The sequence below is a fragment of the Tachysurus vachellii genome, chromosome 19, assembly GCF_030014155.1.
Source record: "Tachysurus vachellii isolate PV-2020 chromosome 19, HZAU_Pvac_v1, whole genome shotgun sequence".
In the NCBI taxonomy this organism is placed as follows: Eukaryota; Metazoa; Chordata; class Actinopteri; order Siluriformes; family Bagridae; genus Tachysurus; species Tachysurus vachellii.
In genome coordinates, this window is record NC_083478.1 from 6,512,501 (window position 1) to 6,533,883 (window position 21,383).

At 38.7% G+C, this 21,383-nt stretch overlaps 1 protein-coding gene across 5 annotated transcripts in view; it reads right to left on the bottom strand.

The window, feature by feature from the left end:
• Nucleotides 1-767: 767 nt before the first annotated feature.
• kif1b (kinesin family member 1B) overlaps nucleotides 768-21,383 on the bottom strand; it is an 81,057-nt gene continuing 60,441 nt past the window's right edge. For 3 of the 5 annotated variants that reach the window (XM_060893698.1, XM_060893702.1, XM_060893697.1), the window contains 23 exons: nucleotides 20,399-20,650; nucleotides 18,420-18,538; nucleotides 17,487-17,572; nucleotides 16,996-17,125; nucleotides 16,657-16,807; nucleotides 16,453-16,543; nucleotides 15,841-15,959; nucleotides 15,579-15,634; nucleotides 12,353-12,461; nucleotides 12,193-12,259; nucleotides 11,255-11,339; nucleotides 11,061-11,166; nucleotides 7,201-7,315; nucleotides 6,950-7,083; nucleotides 6,375-6,436; nucleotides 6,103-6,248; nucleotides 5,469-5,711; nucleotides 5,279-5,350; nucleotides 5,070-5,185; nucleotides 4,775-4,927; nucleotides 4,290-4,482; nucleotides 4,086-4,204; nucleotides 768-3,745 (listed from right to left, as the gene is read on the bottom strand). In XM_060893698.1, coding sequence (XP_060749681.1) covers nucleotides 3,703-3,745; nucleotides 4,086-4,204; nucleotides 4,290-4,482; nucleotides 4,775-4,927; nucleotides 5,070-5,185; nucleotides 5,279-5,350; nucleotides 5,469-5,711; nucleotides 6,103-6,248; nucleotides 6,375-6,436; nucleotides 6,950-7,083; nucleotides 7,201-7,315; nucleotides 11,061-11,166; nucleotides 11,255-11,339; nucleotides 12,193-12,259; nucleotides 12,353-12,461; nucleotides 15,579-15,634; nucleotides 15,841-15,959; nucleotides 16,453-16,543; nucleotides 16,657-16,807; nucleotides 16,996-17,125; nucleotides 17,487-17,572; nucleotides 18,420-18,538; nucleotides 20,399-20,650 — 2,767 coding nt within the window. In that variant the 3' untranslated portion in view covers nucleotides 768-3,702. The remainder of the gene's footprint in view (nucleotides 3,746-4,085; nucleotides 4,205-4,289; nucleotides 4,483-4,774; nucleotides 4,928-5,069; nucleotides 5,186-5,278; nucleotides 5,351-5,468; nucleotides 5,712-6,102; nucleotides 6,249-6,374; nucleotides 6,437-6,949; nucleotides 7,084-7,200; nucleotides 7,316-11,060; nucleotides 11,167-11,254; nucleotides 11,340-12,192; nucleotides 12,260-12,352; nucleotides 12,462-15,578; nucleotides 15,635-15,840; nucleotides 15,960-16,452; nucleotides 16,544-16,656; nucleotides 16,808-16,995; nucleotides 17,126-17,486; nucleotides 17,573-18,419; nucleotides 18,539-20,398; nucleotides 20,651-21,383) is intronic. The other 2 variants (XM_060893700.1, XM_060893703.1) reach the window with 1 other exon arrangement.

Sequence of the window (21,383 nt, forward strand, 5' to 3'; positions counted from 1 at the left end):
AGCCTATATTCCTTATTTATTACTCTATACGCTTAGAATAAAAATCTATTTTCACACCTTATGTTGGTCTTCATGTTGGTCCTCTGGTGAACAGGGCGTTTTCCAGCTAAAATTGTTAACCAAGAATTCTTGAGAAAGATTTTTGCATATGTCAAGATCAATAAAAACTTTGTACATACATTTTATAAATAACTAGTTTATAGGACTTGGCAGTAGGACACTGTATCAGACACGTTTTTTTTGTTTGTTTTTTATAGTGTTCCCTCGGCTCCAACCTACCTACCTCATATGATAAAGGCAAAGCTGGCGTTGAACAAGATGGAAATAAATCCCAGACAGTGTAGTTGAAAACACCTCCTCAATCCAGTATTATATTTGAACAAGCTTCAGTGGCACCTTCTCATAGTTTGAAAATCACCAATTTTAGTTAAGCTGCCAGCTCATTTACATGGGTACATTTTTAGATTGGTTAATAATCTAAAATGATGCACATATTCTTATATTTTACATGTTGCATAAACCAGTTTGTTTCCCTTCTAAGTATATCACGTACGTAGTTAATGCATTGATGGTTAGATGTGTTCTTTGCCTGACAAGTAAAAAGCCTGACATCAGGTAAGCCCTGAAACATATTTGGTTTAAATATAGAAAAGTTAACAACTACAGTGAACGTGATGCACGCAAGCAAGCAAAATGGTCATGTGTTTGCAGCCAACCGTTTGATTACTAAAACTTTAAAAGAAAGAGACAGGTGAAGTTTCCTCTGCTAATGCGCTGGATGGACTTTATTGTTACCTCATTCACTAAACAGATCAATGGTGCAAGATTACCATACACAGAATTAAGATATCTGCATTACACATCTAGGCTATACAGCGAATGGATTATAAGTATTACAAATACAGGAGACATATTTACATTTTAATTCAAGCTCCATACAACATGTAATATTTACAAAATAAGTATGAAAATGAAGCCAATCTGACAAATAATGTACAGTGTTAACGCCTTAGTTTAGCTTGTTGTCTTTCAACAAAAACGAGTGGGAGGTTAATAAAAGGAGGCTTCTGAGAGGGAGTGTATACCAGAGTGGTTCTGAAGGCAGCATGGGAAAATGCAATACGAAAAACAAACATTAAATAGTATATGCATGAGTAGTGATTAATTCTGGAATACCTCTAAAAATATAGTCCCTGATATTTAGAAAATAAATCTAAACAGTATCCCTCCCCGCATCATCATAACTCTGAAGTACACAACTGAACTCAAATTGGGTTTGTAGGAGTGGCCCAACCAAATGAAAGCAACAAGAAGCACTACAGTGAATCAAGCTGGCAGTTTCCAAAAAATAAAAAAAAAATAAAAAATAAATAAATGTTTTCCCTTTTGTCCTTACACCAATGCAGTTAGTAAATATTTGTCAGTGCCACCCCAGAGGTACATTCAAAATCCACTCCCAACTGTAACACACCACATAATTCGATCCGATCTTATCCTATTTTATTCATTTGAGTAAACACCAGAAATCCACTTCAGGCTTTATTTGATCTGTTATTTATCACCTCTTAAATGTGCAAAGAACTGCAAATTAATATATACACTGCAAAAACAGAAAACAGATGATGCCTGTCTAGGTCTATACAGTCTCTCAAAAGGAAACCTCTTTGCTCTGTCAAGATTTGTGCAAATTGCTCATATGCTCTTGCAACTGATTACACCACATTGTCCTTCAACACTGAAATTCTGATGAAATGATGGCATGACAAAACCATTTCCCCTTAAAATTTTAATTGAAATATACATAGGTCTAATAACATTTTAAGCAGATGTCTTTTCTCATCACATTTCTGTTTCTCAGGTTGGCTGACCTCAGAACAGGATCATGATCTTGGCCATTTTGCTTTCACATGACCTTACGGCTAAAAGAATCATCAGAGTCATCAATAGACTTTGCATCATTGGAAAGGCAGAATTTGACTATGCTAAATGTCTGCATTAGCTTCAGAGATTACATGAAGCACAATAACCGGCTGGTTGGCTGGCCAGAGGCTATCTGTGCGCAAAGTCACGTATATCTCCTTGCCAAAACCATCCATTAATGCAAGGCAAAGCATGAAAGCCTAATCAGTTATGTCTCTCTAACACTAACTGCATCAAACATAAACAGAGCAAATTCTATCCATTTTCTATGTGGTACACTGCAAAATATTTAATCCTTCAAACAGTGGGACCGAAATCTACTTCAGTGATCCGCTTGTGTTTGTGTCTATGTGCAAAAAACTATCAGTTGGAAAACTGGGGAAGGGGGAAAAACAAAAAAAAAAAAACAAAAAAAAAAAAAAACAAAAAAAAAAAATTTGAAGAGAAAGAAGAAGGGAGGGAAAAAAAAAAGCCCTTCTTACAACAACCTGCTTTAGTCTATTCAGATTTAGGTTAATGATATAGAAAACAAGCAGCATTAGAGAAAAATAAGTTAAGATAAGTACAGGAATTAGTTATCAAGGTTAAATTCATAGGTTCAAGGTCAACATGATCAGGAGCTATTTTCTGGTGGAGAGCAAAGAGTCTACTTTACCACCATTGTATCATTATTTAACTAAGCTCCAATATCAGTACCACACTCCTGCGGACATCAAATCCGCCTGGCTAAAATAACTGCTGCGATCTCGTTATAAATAAAAGATCGTGTGGACGACAGCGTGAAAGGAATGTCTCTTGTTTCAAAATGACTAGTGTGAAAGCGCAGGAATCCTTAAAAGTATTTACAACTGACATTCATCTCATTTGTCTCGTCGTATCAGTCTGTTCTGTTCTGTGACTTATTTTAAATAGTTGATTTTCGGAAGTAAATTCTGAGCAGATGAACTGCATAAACGTCAAGGAAATAGTGTTCTCTTTAATCCGTCCATCCATTCTCCAGTGGTAAGTAGTAATGCTCCTTTATAAATGGGTGTGTGTTATCCCTTTATTACACACGATTAAAATAATGCTAAGCAAATGTGCTGCAGCACTGCTTGATGGACCACAGAAACTAAACCTGAAGTCTGCAGTCTTCATCCAGATCCATAGTAATACTCTTAGTAAATGCTGATTGGTCCCAGATTTAGTCATACACTTAAAATTCATGCCCTTATAGGTCTCCATTTCTTCCAGTGTTGGGACATCTACTCACTAGTGTAAAGACTACCGAGCTATTATTTTCTATGACAGAAGTATTTCTTTTTCAGATAAGTGATATAGTGTATTTCAGCTATGTTCAGTGGTACTCTGTGAGGCTTTGTAAGCAAACTGCTCATATCCTGAGGACTGCTGCTGTGGCCATGCGGGAGAAAACGGACCTGACTCAACAGATAACACTGGTAAAGACAATCGTTACAGACTAAGAATAACTCAAATAGAGAAGAGGAACTGCTCGGAAGAATCGTGCACACACAAACAGACTATTACGACATGCTACTAGAAGAAGGTTCTGCTATGGCAGAGAACGTAAACTTAATAGACGAAAAGGATCCAAACAAACAAAATAGCGAGGGGTGGGGTGGGGTGGGGGGTTGTTCAGAAACTCAAGAGTTCACTTGCTGGAGTGGAGATTTAAGCCACAGGTCTACATACAAGAGAAAACCATCAAGAATCACAAAGTTTTAACACTCGAAGGCTAGGGAGAAGAAACAGAGCACGATCTCTTCAAACAGAGAAGCTTGTTTAGTCCTTCAGCAAAGCAGAGCGTCTTCTCGCCAGTTTGGACCTGCAGAAAAAAGAACAAGACATAATTTTAATAAGCAGGAGTTAAATAGAGCAGAACTTCAATTCTATACAACACACACAGAAGAGATATGCACAGCTTATTGAATTACTGCCACACATTAATATTAGATCATATTAGATAAGTGTCATACATACTGAAAGCTTGAATTATTCACATTTCCATCATATAAACACAGATAATATAATAACATACATTAACACACATTTACTACTTTGAAATATTTTTATCTTGAGAAACTGCTTTACACACTGCTTTACACACAAACTGCTTTATTGTTCCTGAGAATTGTTATTGTTCCTGAGAATTGTTACTGAGGTACCTTATTGTTCCTGCTAGCAGCGGGTTAAAAGCATACAGCCAGTCGTTCATGTCTTTATCATGGTTGGCCTGGAGCAGAATCCCTCTGTGCTTAGTGCACACGGCAAACGTGTTGGGAGTCTAAAAGATGACGAGTAAGCAAGTAGTTAATCGACTCGTCATTTTTGCGGGGCGATTTATGCAGCGAGTAGTGATGAGTGTTTACCTTGAGCATGGCCTGCTGATCCTCGCTGTACTCCACCTGCGCAGTGGACAGGTTCAGGACACCTCGCTCCACCGGGTCCTTGTCACTGTTGTAGATGAAGACGTACGGGCGGCGTACTACCACAAAGTGCTTCACCCAGGAGTTCGAGCGCGGCTCCATGAAGCTCAGGTATCCCTTCTTAGACACCACAGAGCTACAAACAGAAGAAAGTGGCTCATTTTTAAACTATATAAGCAACCAGGGGATCTTAATTTTGAATTTGTACAAATTACATCGTACAAATATATGTTGCAGAAAGGCTGATAGAATGGCACATAAAGTATTCTTAGCACAGAGAAGCATGGGCAAATTATTGTGCAGAATTATCATTCGCTACAGACGTGCTACATACAGTAGAAATCCTGTTACCAACACGACTAAAATGAAACACCAAGTTTCAGTTCGGCCAGTTTGTGTTCTCTGTTAAAGCATGTGACAGGACTGACCCAGGCCTCATCTCCTCAATATCGGGCACCAGGTTGAGGAACTCGTGTTTGCCAGCGCGAGCCAGGTATGACGTCTCCACGCTGGGCACCATGGGGAAGTTCTCATAGTCAGAGTATGACGGGCTGGTTGCACGGGAGTTGGGCTCAGGAGTCCTGAAAGAAATCCACAGTTTAGGACTTAATGTGTAACCTCTGTGTTTTAATCTACAGACACCAACAGAAAAAACATGTGTTTAACCCAGTGTTTAACCCAGGAGAGGAGGGGTGCAGGCTGATGAGCAGTTTATTAACTTACTTCTGGTCTGAACAGCGAGACTCTGCCAGGGAGGGGCAGGTAGAGGACGGGGTAAGGGTGGCACTGCTGAGACTAGTGACTGACGGATCTCGGCCCATGGGTGAGATATCAGACAGCTAATAGAAAGGAAAACAGAAAATAAGCTTTAAAATGGACCACTCTTGAAAGATCACCTGCTTCAAAAGCATTCACTGAAGAATCAGTTGTACCTGGCAGGCGCTGATACTGTTGCACATCTGATTATATTCACTGTTAAATGTGTGAGTCAAAAGGCGGAGGCACTGAAATAAAGCACATCGCTGTATAAACTAGAGAGTTTTTCGATTAATGTTATTGTTAAATGACAATAAATTTAATGAATCAAATAATGTCTAAATTAGCTGCTTGTGGGTGTGTTACCTTGGTGGCCAACTCCTTTTCACGGTCTACTAGGCTCTCAATGTCAGTCGAATCGTATCCACTGCTCTCGCTGGGCGTGATAGCGCTCTCGACGGTGGTGGAGGAGATCTGTGAGGAGATGCTGGTCGAGGTGCTCAAGGTGCCGCTGCTCAAGCTTGGAGAGAGACAATCGCCAAGAGACTTTTGAGGAACCGATTCTACCAGTTTCTCCCGCAGGAGCAGGAGATGACGTGTCTTTTCCACCTGCACGTGCACAAACACAGTAGATATGTAGATTAGACTAAGGTCATGATATAGCTGTCCACTATATGTCCAAGATAGAAACACATTTTGCTTTCCGCTTTTATAACTGTAGCAGGCCAATATCTCGGCGTAGTTTTATACTCTAGTTGGTAGCTTGTTTCATGTCTGAACTGTGGATTAATTGCTCTAATAGCAAATAGCTTTTGTCTACATGGTTCTTAGTTGAATATTTACACAGAATCTTAGACCAGCATTTTCAACACATCATTGCTGAGTGAACGATATCAAAAATATCTATTTTCTTTCTCTCACATTTTTGCAGTTTAATGTCAAATTTGGAATACACTGTGTTTTATCATTTTGCCTAATGAAATAAAATTCTGTGTCTCACCTCATGCAACTGTTCGAGTTTCTCAAGTTCCCACTGGTGCTCCAGGATCAGACTGTCTCCTCTGGGCCGCCACCCAGCCAGGTTCTCCTCTCCACGCACATACGCCACTGAAGTGTCCAGAACTTTCCGTCTTCGCCTCTGCATGCCTGTTTAAGTGCACACACACACACACACACACACATGTTTTTATTCCTAGAACCTGGAATGTGTATTTTCCATTCACAGCAAAATGGACAGGAGCTACAAAAGAAGGTCAGAAACACACAACTTGCCTGGGCTTCCTGTGTCAGCCATCTTGCACAGGCTGAGCTCATAGATCCCTGTCACTCTGTTACTGTAAGCAGAATAGTGGAGTAAAATTTGGTTAATCTGTAGAACACTCTTTAACCATAAGAGCATTTACAATACACAAAAACAGATATTGAATGTATATAATAGTACATTTTTGAAAAAATGCACAATTTAGAATCTTTTTAGAAAGCTTAGAACCCTCAACCAGTCAAACACCACTTGCTTTTAGTTTGGTGTTCTATATTGATTGTCATTTCAAATGAATAAAATACTTTTTTCACTGTATGCAGTGCCAGAATTTTTGGCATCAAAAGAGAAAATGTTTTTTTCACTAGAGATTTCTGGACAAATTCTAGCTGGACAGATACCTGCTCAAGAAATTAATGATACTGGGAAAAAGAGCCACAATGAAAACTTCAAGTATGTATTTATAGGCCTATAGAAAATGTCTTGTGTAATCAATTTTCATGCTATGAATTCCACATGCACATGTGCGTATGTAACCGTGTCTGAATTCTGGGCAGAGAGATTTCTAATGATCTACAAAGGAGCTCACCAGTCAGGACTCTTAGAATAACCGCTGCCAAACAGGCTCCTCAGCGAGCGTGGAGGAGAGATCTTAGCATCTCTGGAGTAGAACACCATGCAGATATCTTTGGTGATGATAGCAGGCTGGATGCAGTGGTCAAGCTGGAAAAGGATACAGGATTACGGTGCTTCATCCATATTTAACCAATCTAACATTTAGACTGTAGTACTGTAGTGAATAGCATAGCTTCAAGTGCATGGTGAGAGGATTAATCTAACCTCCAGGTATGCAGACAGTGTCATATAGATCTTTTCTCCGCAGGGAGTGACACGGTTGAGCAGGAGAGAGTTGTGCAGCGAGCTATCCCATACAGCCTCAAAACGGTAAAACGTCCTGAACAGGAGGGACGAAAGAAGTCAAGATTTCCAGTCTAACATCTGCATGCACTAAAAGATTTCAACTCTATACAAAATGGAGAATATAAGATCACTAATGCCCCCTTTCCACCAGAAAGAACCAGATGCTGGTTCAGAGCTAGTGCTGGTTCGAAGTTGGTTCCACTGGCAAGCCTTCTAAGAACCGGTTTGCCTTGGGCTAGAGTGCCATCACAGAGCCGAGTCTTACATCACTGTATACAACGTTATACAGCAACGTAAACGAAGCAGCGTCAAACACAAACACAACATCAACAATTCCGGATGTTGCTTTACTGTTAATGCTTACAGCTTTGCAAACCTACACTGGAATCCAAACGTGGCGAATCCTGATTTAAAATGATTTAAAAAATGGCGCTAACGACGTTCTTTTTTGTATTGTTGGTCACAGTAACCCCCGCAAGCAGCCCCTGACTCAAGCAGTTCTTAAGTCTAGACCAGCAATGTTTTGATGCTACTTAAGAACCACTTTTCCTGGTTCAGAGCCGGTGCTTTGGGTGTCGAAAAGAAATAACTGATTTTAAATTAGGCTCGGGGAGCACAGTGGCTTAGTGGTTAGCATGGGTTGGCACTCCGTCCAAGGTGTATCCTGCCTTGATGCCCGACGACGCCTGAGATAGGCACAGGCTCCCCGTGACCCGAGGTAGTTCGGATAAGCGGTAGAAAATGAATGAATGAATGAATGAATAAATTAGGCTCCTGCTCTGAACCAGCACTCAAACTGCCTTGGTGGAAAAGGGGCATAATAGGCAAATATTTCTTGGGTACATTAAGACAGGCATATGTGAGAAGGAAAATAAGGAACTATGTCAGACCTATGCACGCTGTGGATATGTCTTAATTTGCTGTATTGCAATGATGCTGTTGCTTCTACTGTTCTGCAACATGTTTCACAAGTGAGCCTGTTGTTTTTTGCAGGCCATACATACAAGTTAGTAATCTCTTAGAGATGGGCTTTTAAACTATTTCTGTTAAACAGGTATACAAATTTATCAACAAATATCTTCAAAATATTCCAATAAGATTATTTTTCATATCAAAAATATATGGTTTAACTTTAGATGTAAAGCACAGGGCAACACTGACATGAATATGAAAGCTGATTCTCTCTCTCACTCTCTCTCTCTCTCTTTTGCTTAGCCCTGGGTATGAAGCTTGTCTCTGAAAATCTATAGGAAAATAATGCTTTCTAGACAATACAAATGATAAAAAGCCCAAACACAAAACTGTGTATTATGTCTGTAACGATGAACTAGTCAAAATAGATAATACACCTACAGACTAACTAGTCAAAATAAGCATAAAATGACAGTAATAATCGTTTTGCCTTTTCTCCCAGAAATATTCTACAGTTTTTCCCCTTAGCACAGATTAAAGAGAGCCATTTAAAATATAATATTACTATATAATACTTTATAATATGATCATGAACAGACACTGGGAAGTTCAAAGCCAATCAACAAGCAGTCCCAGAACCAGTTGTCTCTAAACCTAGGATTCTTTGTTTTGCCCATAAGATTAAACCCTGAAAGCTTTTATACATGACACTAAAGCAGGTTGTTTTCCTATCAGAGAACCTCCAAATACATAATCTATAACCTTTACGGCTTCTTCAGGTCACTATAAGCAGACACACTTAGCGATCCAAAGAACCTCATAGGAAAAATAATATATAAGAGTAGAAGCAACCTTAAAAGTCTCTTTACTGGCACATGAGTTGCTTTTACAGCTAAATGCTTTCATGTATTGTTTGCCTGGATATCAAGTCAACCACAACATCAGCAGCCTGGGTCAGAACCTTCTTTGTGGGTCTATCACAATATCAGTCCATAACCAGACACACACCAGTGTTTCCAGTTTCAGTCCTTAACACACACTGCCCTCAGAGGTTCCTGAGTGTCTCTCATCACACCTGATATACTTGTAGAAGGCTGTAAGAGGAGTCTAAGGGAAGGGCAGTGAGCCTCCAGGGCTGGAGTTGTGAAATCTGGACTGTATTTTCTCTGCATCTGCTGCTATGTGCAGAATATTAAAAAAAAAACAAAAAAAAAACTCCAAGCAATGGAAAATGAGCAATGTCACTAACAATGCTACACTAACAGGACATTGATGATGCATTTACTCAAGAGCAACATATTCTAATACAGCAGTGAAACACCTGCTAATACTCCTGAGAGTTGCTCTTGTTATATGCCCGACACATCTATTATTTCGCACCAGAAGGTGAGAAAGGCTCTCGGTGCTTAAAAAAAGGTTGATAAGGTGCAGACTGACAGCCATGATGTTACACCATGAGACAAATGGTAATGGGGTGAATGTCACTGGCTGTTGGGGAGTGAGTATGTGCTCGATTATTAAAACAGAGAGAAACAGAGAGTGTGTATGAGGTCATGTCACATATGCTTGGGATTGAGAGCACAGGCAGACGGACTTAGACCGAGCATGTATGCGACGTGCGTGCGATTCTCAAGCTTATGCCCGTCTGGAGGAATCTGCGCATTTTAACGCCTGACCTCCTTAAATCTGTACAGCTAAATGGACTCAAGCAGGAAAAATACTGTCTCCTTTATAACCTATGATAATTACCTATGATAAGTTTCTTGATGTTCTGTTATAGGAAAATAATGTGGTGTGATGTGGCCTATAAAGAACTCTGAACTACATTTTAAATATATGAAATCATCTTATTTCTGAACATGTATGAGAAAGTGACACAATCCGGATAGTACGATTATTAGTTTTCTTCAATAACAGTAGATTTATGTTTATTTTTAATAACAGTACACTACAGAGTCAAGTAGTGCCAAGTGTTTTACACAACTTGAGCATCATTAAAGTTTTAAATTGAAGTCTGTTATATCAAACTGAAGTTATTAACAGTTCAATGATTGAGAAACGTTTTGGCTTCACCAAATCTCCACAGATACGGTCTAAAGGTTTGTGGAAACCTTCCGAAAGCCTGAAGGTTATTACCTTTGGATATGTAGTGCAACTAATCTGAAGAGTTATTTTTTTTTTACTTTTAATTAATTTATATTTAACATGATTAAAGTAAATGAAAAGAAACTAAAAACAGTGAGATGACAACGACACAGTCTACAAAGTACTATACTCTATTGGTGCTACAGGATTACATATAACTGCTATAGTCACTAGCGTCTGTTTCATAAAGCCCTTTACAGTGAAAGTACTTTATGCCCAAGTGTTGTTGATACCTAGGAATGTCATTATCAATACTAATCCTGTATTAGAGCCCAGCAAGAGTCCAGCATGGGCAGCAGCAAGAAAAGAACAAAAAAACAGAGACACAAAAGGTGAAGTGATAAGAAACTATGAAAGCGGCAATGAAATTAGACAGATATATGAAATGTCACGTCATGTCAGCAAGCAACAAAATGCAAACCTATAGTCAATAAGACAGAAATTATGCATGGAAGTTTATTTTAGAGTTCAATTTTCTATTTTGTCCTCCAGGTGTCTCTGTTGCTCTAAAACAAGTCTTATTTGTCTTGACTTATTTCAGACGGAAAAAAGAAAAAGAAAAAGAACCTGTACATTATGTTCCCTGAAATCTATTCTCCATCACAAATTAACATTGCTCATGGGAAATGCTCAAATGATAAGGCCTGACACTTGGAACATAATAAATACATCAGATATATTATTATGTATGAAGTGGAGATGAGATGGCTTGTGAATCATACCTGTTGGAGTTATGGGAGGACTTCATGTTTTTGGCTGAGATAATGTTAAGAGAGAGAACAGCATCTGCTGCAGTGTCATCCACCTCCGGCTTGTTCCTGATCCAACCTAAATGGATCACAATAGCCAGCATTATATAAACAAAACATCTACAGAACTTTGTTAATTTGCATATTATACCATCTAAAGGACTCACCGACCACCAGCTCCCGGACGTCCTTCCAGTGGAGCTCACTGCCCTTCTCATGGATGAGAGTCACTGTGATCCTGCGCTGGATACCCTGTGGGGCAAAAATGCAAAAGAATAACGTATCGTACTGAACGTATCCCACTGATATTCATTTCTGGTCAAACAGTTTAGAAAAATAATACGTTATCATGTTAAATATTTGCACATTTCCTTAAATAACCGCAGTGCTCTCCCATTAGTTTCAACCTAAGTGTTATCAGGTGAGCAGTTTTAGGTTCATCTCGGTTATAAGATTTAGGATTAATATTAAAACATTATAATGTGTATTGTAGTACTGTTACAGGCTTCATTTTTAACACCAAGCAGTTTATTTCTTTTGTAGATTATTATGTTATTTAATAGTTTTTCTATTTATAAAGCAGAGGAGCTGCTCATTTTTTTCACTCTACTGCATGGATAGCTAGTGTTAAAGAGCTGAGTGATGACAAAAAATACGACAAAAAGAGGGTTGCTGAATTAATCAGTATTTTTACAGCATAAATCATTCTTTCTTAAATAAACTAAAACAGAAGGCTGTTAACTTTTCACCATTTTTGGATTTTTTCCCCATTAAATTTAAGTAGAATATCACTGACAATACTCGCTAACTTGATTGTAATGTATATTTTGAGATATGCAAAATGTTCTTTGAGTATCATGATGTGATATTTTTTCAGTCTGGGGAGAAAAAAAAACCCTGTTCTTAATCAGGTTAACATTCATCTTATTCACTTATTCAGGTTTAAAGCCAGATATTCAGTAACAACCATGAATTTATCAATAATCAGAGAAAAACTAATAGAAAAAAGCGTGTAGCTATACAGTACGAGCGGGAAACATAAGTTTGGACAACTTCCTACTCTTCTAAGTAGAAAGAGTTGATAAAGAGGTAGACAGTGTGTTACCTGGTGCAGTAAGTAAGTGCCATGGCAGGGCAGACCTCCAGTGTGGTCCACAACAGCCGGGATATACCTGTTAAAGAAAAAACAAGCAGTGAACTCTCACTTAAACAAACAAACAATAGGGGAACCGTAGACATTTTGCAGGGAGATCAGATATACTCACTCTCCGGTTGGTTCCAGTTCACTGATCTCAAACCAGGCTAGCAGATCATACTTGCTCACACACTGGCCCAGGTTGGACTTGCTGATGGTGTTCAGCTTGGTGGCTGGAACTGCAAAGATAACATAAACTGAGCAATGTAGTACCAGAAAAAAAACAGATGGACATAACAGAAGTCCAAAATACTATTAAATGTACCGAACACCAATTGTTTTCAGTCAGTCTCCCTGTCAAGACCATTTTAATAATTGCTTATTGTTTTATACGAGTGCTACTATAGGTTATGAGGTGACTAAGTGAGAGTGAATTAAACTGATGCATTTATGTAGATTTATCCATCTAATGGTTTTCAGCTTGCTTGTATTTCCAATTATTATTGCAGTAATGTAGTTGTCATCTACCTCAAAGCATTGTAACTGCTTCAAACAGGATCATTTAATGGCAGCTTAAACATAATTAACCTCTAATGAAACAAGATGGATGATGATGAATGCTCGTAAAGCATAAAGCATGACATCGGTAGGCTTACGGATAACCCAGGTTAGTCCCTAAGCCACGATCTACAGCAAACATTAATTATTTAATTTTGCTAACTTATAAATTATAACAGTGCATGTCAAGATCAGGGATATATGTTAGGCATGGCAGTGATATTCTCTGACGGCAGTAGCCTCTTTCTGCAGGAAAACACGTCCTGCCACACTTCACTGCGTTGATCGGGAATGGTTTGAAGAGTTCAAGGGGTCGACTTGGCCTCCAAATTCCATTTAGATCAATTTGATGCTTAAAGACGTACAATCCACTGAGGTGCCATCTCGCAACTTATAGATACCAGGTTTCAGTGGTAGCTCAGATGGTTAAGGCTCTGGGTTGTTGACTAATGTTAGGAGTTCAAGCCCCTGCACTGCCAAGCAAGTTCCTTAGCCCTCTTTGCTCCAGGCTGCTGTATCATAGCTGACCATTTGTCTAACCCCAACTTCCTAAGCTGGGATATATGAAGAAAATTATTACAGTATACAGTAATGTATATGACAAATGAGGCTTCTTCTTCCACAGTACACCTTCAGAGGTCTTGTATATTCCACACCTCAATAGACTGAAGCTGTTTTGGTGCCACAGGAAGGACCATTATAATGTTTTGGATCATCTGTCTATGGTTTACGAGTGTGTTTATACTTCTTTAGAGATAAAGCCCAGGTAAAGCACTGTGTATCTGCGGTCATGGGAGGAAAATCAAATGCTCATCACAAAATCATTCACAAGCATTTGAAGCAGAACCTCTTGAACAAATTCAGAGAATGCACTAAGCAAACAATTCCAATAGTAAAGATTACTAAAGTTCATGAGAAACTGGAACAACTGTAATTATTTGGGAAAGTTACATACAGTACACTAAGTGCTGTAGGATATAGTTGCATGTACAAACTAAAGATTAGCTCTGATCTGATCTGCCACTTAACAAGATCAATATTGTGTAATAATGTATGCTAATCAGTGGCTGCTGGAAGAGACAAGGCACTTCCAACTTCCTGTGCTGCTTTGCTCGGTCATACGATGGTGAAAGCATTAATGGGTGTAGAGCTGAGAGATAGAGCACAAGCCTCAAAGGAAAACTAGTTGGCTCAGGGCAGGGTACACAGAGGAAAAGAGGGAAAGTCTACTTTAGTGGCCTGCGTTAGAGGTCATATGGTGTAAAGCACTTATGCTGAATTGATCTGCACTGCAGAAGCAGCTAAAAAAACTAGGACTCATGGCTAGGGAGGAATAACACAAGAAAATCCACTGCAGCTGAAAGAGGAGCTCATATTCAGATATTCAGGATTATACGCACAGGATTTTTCACTTCATAGATACTGTTCACAATCTGCTACACATCCAAGTGTAAAGGAAAGGATCCGATTAAGAGGCGCTAGAGGATCAAGTCTAAGTAACTACCTTCTACAGTATATAACACTACAGGCCACTTACAAAGCACCTCAATGCACAGTACAGAACTCCAGAAACTACGCAAACCATGTACCAACCATGGTGTTTGGGAACGGTGAGGACAGGACCATTGGGCACAGGGAGGAAGGGGAAGTGGGACAGCTGATCTGCTCCACTCTCCAAACTGGCCACGGCTGTAGAAGCTATAGCGTTAGCGTGCTCCGATAGCGTTTCCAGCACCTGGCCGTGTACATAGCCACTCATCAAATACCTGATCAGCTCGATCTTACGTGCATGATCTGTCTCAGAGGCAATGTTGAGGCAATTTTGAATGCAATGGAAAAATGGAGAGACAAAGACAAATTATAATGAGGAAGCATGTAAAAATGGAGATATGAGGCAGAAAAAGAAAAAAAACAAACAAACACACAGACACAGTATTGAGCACTTCATTGAGCATTTTTGCATTAAAGAAAAGTAATAAACTTCTTTTCCCAGAAGACATACAGGAATCTTGTTATGTGATGTACATATTGATATTAATTACTATTAACTGATGTACATTTTATTGCCAATTTTTAGAATGAAATAATTAGAATAATGATAATAATAACGTTATCACACTTCCTCGGTTAAAATAGGGCTTTACATAATTTTTATGTAATAAATAGATAGATTAATATAGATTTTAAAAGCCCAGGCCTGAAGGTTACTGCATTTTGCCTTTGCATGCTAGCAGCAGACGCCATGTACAGCATAGAGTAAGTAAAAAAAAAAACCACACTGTTTATAACTGCTGTTGTGAGCAACACCCATACAAGCAGATGCTATACATCACATACTGAAGAGATATAAAACTTTTTCCAATCATCTATGTCTACACAGCTAGTGGCACATTTGTGCAGCGATAGATCAGCTGTGCACCAAGATGATGAGTTGTGGCAATAGATCGGTTCAGTGCACAGAAAGATGACATGTCAAGGCTACAGCCTCTTATTTTATTTTTGGTCACAAAAGAGATATGTTCCTCTCAAACGCCAGCAGGCGGGAATAAGTCTGCTGCCAGGTTAAAAAAACCCACGGCTCTTTGTGGTCAGATTACTTGAGATTACGGTTCGGGGGTATATTTTAACTCTTAGCGGCACCTTGTTAATTAATGATCCATAATTAATTATATGACAACGGTTGTGTAAAAATGGCCTGAAGATGATTATGCAAATGTCATGCAAATGATAATTCCATTAAGGGCATATACATATCTGCTAGACAGATTTTATTTCATTAATTAATATGAAAGTCGTACCAGGTTTAGAGAGAGGCATGGGTGGAGGGTAGTACTTCCTAGAAGGCTGTGGAGGGCTAAAGAAAGAGAATAACAATCATCAGATCGCTGCCTAGACAGTGCAAAATAATCTTAATAACCGAAACTAGTAAAAGCAGCTATTATTAAAAAAGCTAATAATTAATGACTAGCGATGTAATTATAATAATCTTTTCCATAATTAGCACTCTGGTTGCTGTAATTATATTCAGCAGCGTATGAACGGTGAACAGAGATGATGTACCTGATTACATCCTGGCCATGACGGTGCAGAGGGTGCTGTTGGTAATGTCCGAACACTTCAAACACGATGGGCTTGCTCTTGATGTACTCGATAAAGGATTCTGTGACCTCCACAGAAATCTGCACAAACAAGTCACACAGAGAGTTATGAGAATGTGATGAACCGGTGCCTGTAATTAAATGAACACTCCAGGAATTTATTTCAAGGCTTTACTTCTACAATAGAATTATTTGTTGAATAACTTACTCGAGTCTGACTGATGTGAAAATGTGAATGGAATAATTTTTTCTTATATTTCTGCAGTATCAAAAGCATAAAACGTTTACAAACTAAAGTAATTCGTCTGCTTCGTGTCAACATTGTTAGACTTAATTAGCTATTCAAACGACCCGGTCGCATTTGTGAGAAAGCCGAGTACATTTAATGTTTTCCTTCTAATACTGTGAAATTACTTTAAACAGTTGTTCAAATCCTTCCGATTGCTGATCACGTATAGAATACTGAGATTAAAAGACTCTTCAAATTCATATGTATGCGTCATATCTAGATATTTTCCAGATAGAAATTTCTAGAGATTTCTTGGAATCCTTTTTATATTTAATATTCACTCACATTCTGGACGTGGTAAAAGCCCAGTGGGGAGCCTTTTCCTGTGTTCTTCAGTGGTTCGGTACTGAAAGCTTCATCATGACGATGGAGGAAGCTGTTGATTACAGGATTATAAGCTTACAGAGTGAAGCATGATGTGTGCGTGCGTGTTTTATTTAACAGAACGCTGTGTAAGAAAGAGGTTTCCATGGAGACAGACTGACTCACTTGAACTGGCAGAAGATGTCGGCGTACTCTGGGGGGATGCCAGTGGCCTGCAGAACAGTGACGCGGAAAGTAAAGATGCTGCCCACATCCAGCTGACCAATCACACCGTCTGACTGGCCTAGCTTACCATCTATGTTCCCCAGCTTCAGATCTGAAACATAAAACATATAGACACGAGTAAACTATGAGGAGGATTTTGCTAAGATCACTATGAGGGTCTTAAAAGCAAGTCTTAAAAGCTTTAAAGTTCCCTTTTAATGATTCTTTTTCTACATGCCTTTAAACACATGAGCTGCAGAATGATTCAGGTCACCAGCTGTTCCTCAACCCCTTTCTTACCCATGTCATTGATCCTGTTCATCTCTTCAGAGGGGGTGATGACTTCTGTACTTTGTCCTTGTCCTTCCACAATACGCAACTCCTCCATAGAAAGACCAGAATGGGTCAGAACCATGGAAGAGAACTCAGTCTGGATAAACAGAGAGAAGAAGCAAGAACTAAACTAAACCGAAATCACCTCAACAGGCGCCGAACAAGATCCGAATGAAAAAATCTTGAAATGTCTCACACACTGACAAAAATGTCAAGCCTTATTTGTCCAAGTTAATATAAAGCACTCTGATAATTGAATTCTACGAATCCCCAGGCAAAGGCCCAGGCCCAAAATAACACTCATGCATATCATACAGGCACAGGCTCAAAACCCATCAGTGAGACATACAGTATTCTCTCAATGTTTCCAGACAAAAAAAAAATCATCCTACAATGAGCACTGTACAAGGAGTAAAGTTACAGTTCAGCTTTATATCATGCCCGAGAATGAGTTTTACCTTTTTGAAATACTCGTCATCAAAAGAGATTTTAGCTGTGCCAGACTGACGGACACCAGAACCGTAATCAGGAGCCTCCTCATCAGCTGAAACAAAAACTTAAGAAGTAAGAAAAAGCAATGGAAAAACTTGAAGCCAATTCAAAAACAATCCAATTTCATCGTGTGGTGACCCGAAGAGCATGAGCCAATATGGAAATCTTTGAGAAATGTTGAGAAAACCTGGTGAGAATTTGTTAATTGGTGCAATATTGTAGTTTATTACTGTTATTCCATAATGGTACTGATGATTGGATTGGCATAAAAGTTGAAACGCAACCGAATAGCGCATTAGGTAAGATTTATGGAAAAAGGTCCGTTAAATAAACGTTTGGTGTTAAACATCATTTGACTGAACATTTTGTGCTCATTGAGCCCCCCCAATTTAAAGTGGTTCGATTTGAGTTAGTGTGCTAATTAAAACTAGCATTAGCAAGCGCTGTCATGGTCTCAAACTTTCAAACGCATTTTCAAAAGACAAGTTAATTCTATAAACATGCCAAATAATCCTGATATAGGTTTAAGAGGATGTAAAGAAAAGTTAGGGGCATGTCTATAAAATGACAAACTAGAAGCCAATCCAGTTACAACAAACATTCTAGACCACAAGGCAGGTTTACTAGTAATTTGATTTCTTTATTTTCTGCTCTTATTTTCCACATTATATTTACTAGAAGAAATAAAATAAAATGGCACCATTAACTGCTGAAAGATGTGAGAGCTGGAAGCTCTAAAGAAATAACTCAATGCTGTATCTCTCTCTAAATGGAGATGAAGTAACTCAGAATTTCTTCACATTAGTGAAATTCACATTAGTTATGAAGGTTAATATGCATGATTGATTGTTTCTTTACGTCTCAAGAGTCATGAGAATTCGCCGCACGACAGTTCTCACCTGCGATGGCCTGCACACCCACACGCAGGAACCCTCGCACCTCGCCTTTCTCCGTCACTACAGCCACGCGGTGCACCAGGGGCACGGAGTACAGCAGGTTACTCAGGTACACAAATGCTCTAAGGGAAGAGGAGTAGCTCAAATGATTAATGCACTGACAACCACAAATGAAACATACAGATGTATTAGGATGATATACACACAAGCCCATTTCTCAGAACCAAACCGTTAGTGTTACTGAAGGTGACTCACACTCTGCAGGACCTACATGCACTTTATTAACAGAGCACTAGACATCATGTCTCTCAAATTATATCTGAACCAACTGAGACATTTTCATCAGGACAATTGGGTGCACAATGACAACTTATGATCATTTTATCTTTTTCTTTCCCCCAGAAAAGTTTGAATTTTAGGATCTCAGTCTCCTACTTGACCTCGCATGTGAGATATTAAAATGACATTATTGTAAAATGTAAAAAAAAAAACAACAAATAATATAATTAAACCCCAAAAGCATGAGGACAAATAGTGCTGTTTTGTGCACCGTTAAAGTGCAGCAATAGAGTCGGAAGGCTAAAACGGCAAAGACGTGATCTTGGCAGAGCAGCAATGACATTGAACCTGCGTCACTCTGCTGCCCCTGCGTCGACCCAGACACCCCTTCTGTTTCTGTCTGTCTCTCTGTCTCCCTCTCCCTCATACAGCAGACAGAATCAGACAAGGCATTAAAACAATAATCCAAAAATGACAAATTAATGAATCTACGGCAAATAAAAATTTGTTTAATACAGACTAAAGCAAATATCACACCAAACTAAAAAGACAAAAAGACACTGAATGAGGGTTTAGTGGCGGAGGTTAATGCAGTCAGTGCTCTGATGGTATGAGGAGAAACAGGCTTTGAGCACAGAAGGGAGGGAGAGCAGACAGCAGCCTCTACATTCTACTCCAGCTCTGCTCGAGTCCATTTCCTCTGATCAAAACAAGCGTCAGAAAGCTACATGACCTGCCTGTAAAATAGCTTGAAACTAGGAAGCCTTCAAATTCATGCACCTAAGAAACTCAACTTACAAGGTGCAATACGTCATTTTTTTAAACACGTTTCCAAACCTGCTATTATTACATAATTTTAGAGATCATTTATAAAACCATGCATTTGTAAATTGCATTAATACTCTCTTTCCACAAATTTTTTTATTTTTTTTTATCCTGTAAATGATCTCCACAGTTGCTGATCAAAGAGCAATTGCAATTCTCATTACAGGCTGCAGGGGGCTCTAAAAATTACAACCTGCTCTTTAAAGCAATAATTTGCAGAAGTATTGATTTTTTTCCCCTAGAGCTTTTTTCATTGTTGTTTCATACAAGTAAATATTAGTAGCTTTCAGATTTCATTTTCATGTCTAAAGCTGACAAACTAGCTAGTTATGACAGATAGAATAAATTCTAGATTTTTTTTTTAAATAATTGACAGGCTGTTTATATATTTGATATTTAAAGTCATACAATATATGACTTAAATATATTATTACAGCTGTATCTATCATTCAATCTAGGGTCAGAGCGCAGAATCAGCCATGATACAGCGCCCCCCGGAGCACAGAGGGCTTAGGGCCTTGCACGATGTCAGCTTAGTGGTGCTGGGTGATTGAACCCTGAGCCACGACTAGCAATTAAAAACGCATATTTATAAATGTATAGTTTCAAGTTTATCCTACTTAGAAAAACCCTGTTATATTCAACCCTACAATCTTCTCTTCAGCAATTTATAAGCATTATCCAGGCAAAGAGCATTTTCCCCTAAGAGAGTGAATGGTGCATAAACAGCATTCACCAGCTAATGTTGTGCTTAGTTAAAATAATTAAATGACTTCATTAATGAAATCCACTCTTTTAAAGTGCTGCAATGTGTGTCAGATGTGCAGACGCAGAGCCGCATGCTCTCTCCCTCTCTCTGTCTCTCCCCTCTCACCAACCTTCCCACGAGTGTGAACCAAGGTGAGCGGTCATAGAAGGGGTCTTGGCCGTCGCTGAAGATATCCGAGCCTTCCTCGGTGCCCGCGTCAGAGCTGGTGTCGTCCACGAAGGCTTCGTCATCCATGAAATCATCCATCTCGCTCTGCCTCTCATCAGCCAGCTCGGTGATGTCCGAGTCGGCCGTGGAGAAGGTGGGCGAGGGCGTGCGGTCAGCCAGGTGCTCGTTCACGCAGCCATGGAAGATCGGTGAGCTAAATACAGTGCAAGTTGGTTTTTTTTTTTTTTTTTTTTTTTTTTTTGCTTTTTTCCAGAGCAGAGTGCATTTTTTTTTACTCTTATACAGCATAATGTTCAAATTACAGGAACATGAAACTTAAAAACTAGGAACATGAATCATGAAACAGAATTCCAAAATCAATGCACAATGAATATTTCAGGAAAACGAATACAGAAACAAATGAAGTAACATTTTGTAAATAAATAAATAAATAAATAAATAAATAAGGTAAACGATGAATGACAATACAAAACAAGGATTTGAATAAAATACAAGTGATTATGACAAAATATATGTGATAAAAACAAATGATAAAAAAAAACCACACATGATGGGTAATTAAAAAAATGAGGAAAGAATTAAAAAATATATCACATTATAACAGTGAAAGCAAAAATACACAAACACAGATGACAAATGAAATGAAATGATTTCTTAACAAAAGGCCTCACACCTCGTTTACTTGAGAGTGCAGTGGGGTGTGAAATAAACAAACCACTCATGAATGATTCATAAAAAAGAATTCCTAAAGGGAAACTTTATTCAGAACGTTTCATCCATTCACCCTCACTGTGTATACACATTAAAATAAACGTATTTATATCCTGTCTAACTTTGTATGAAGTTTTCAATTAATTAATAACGCATATACGTTTTTGTTCACTTTGGTCAACTCAAATGAATGCTGTTGTTTCAGGCCTAAAGTC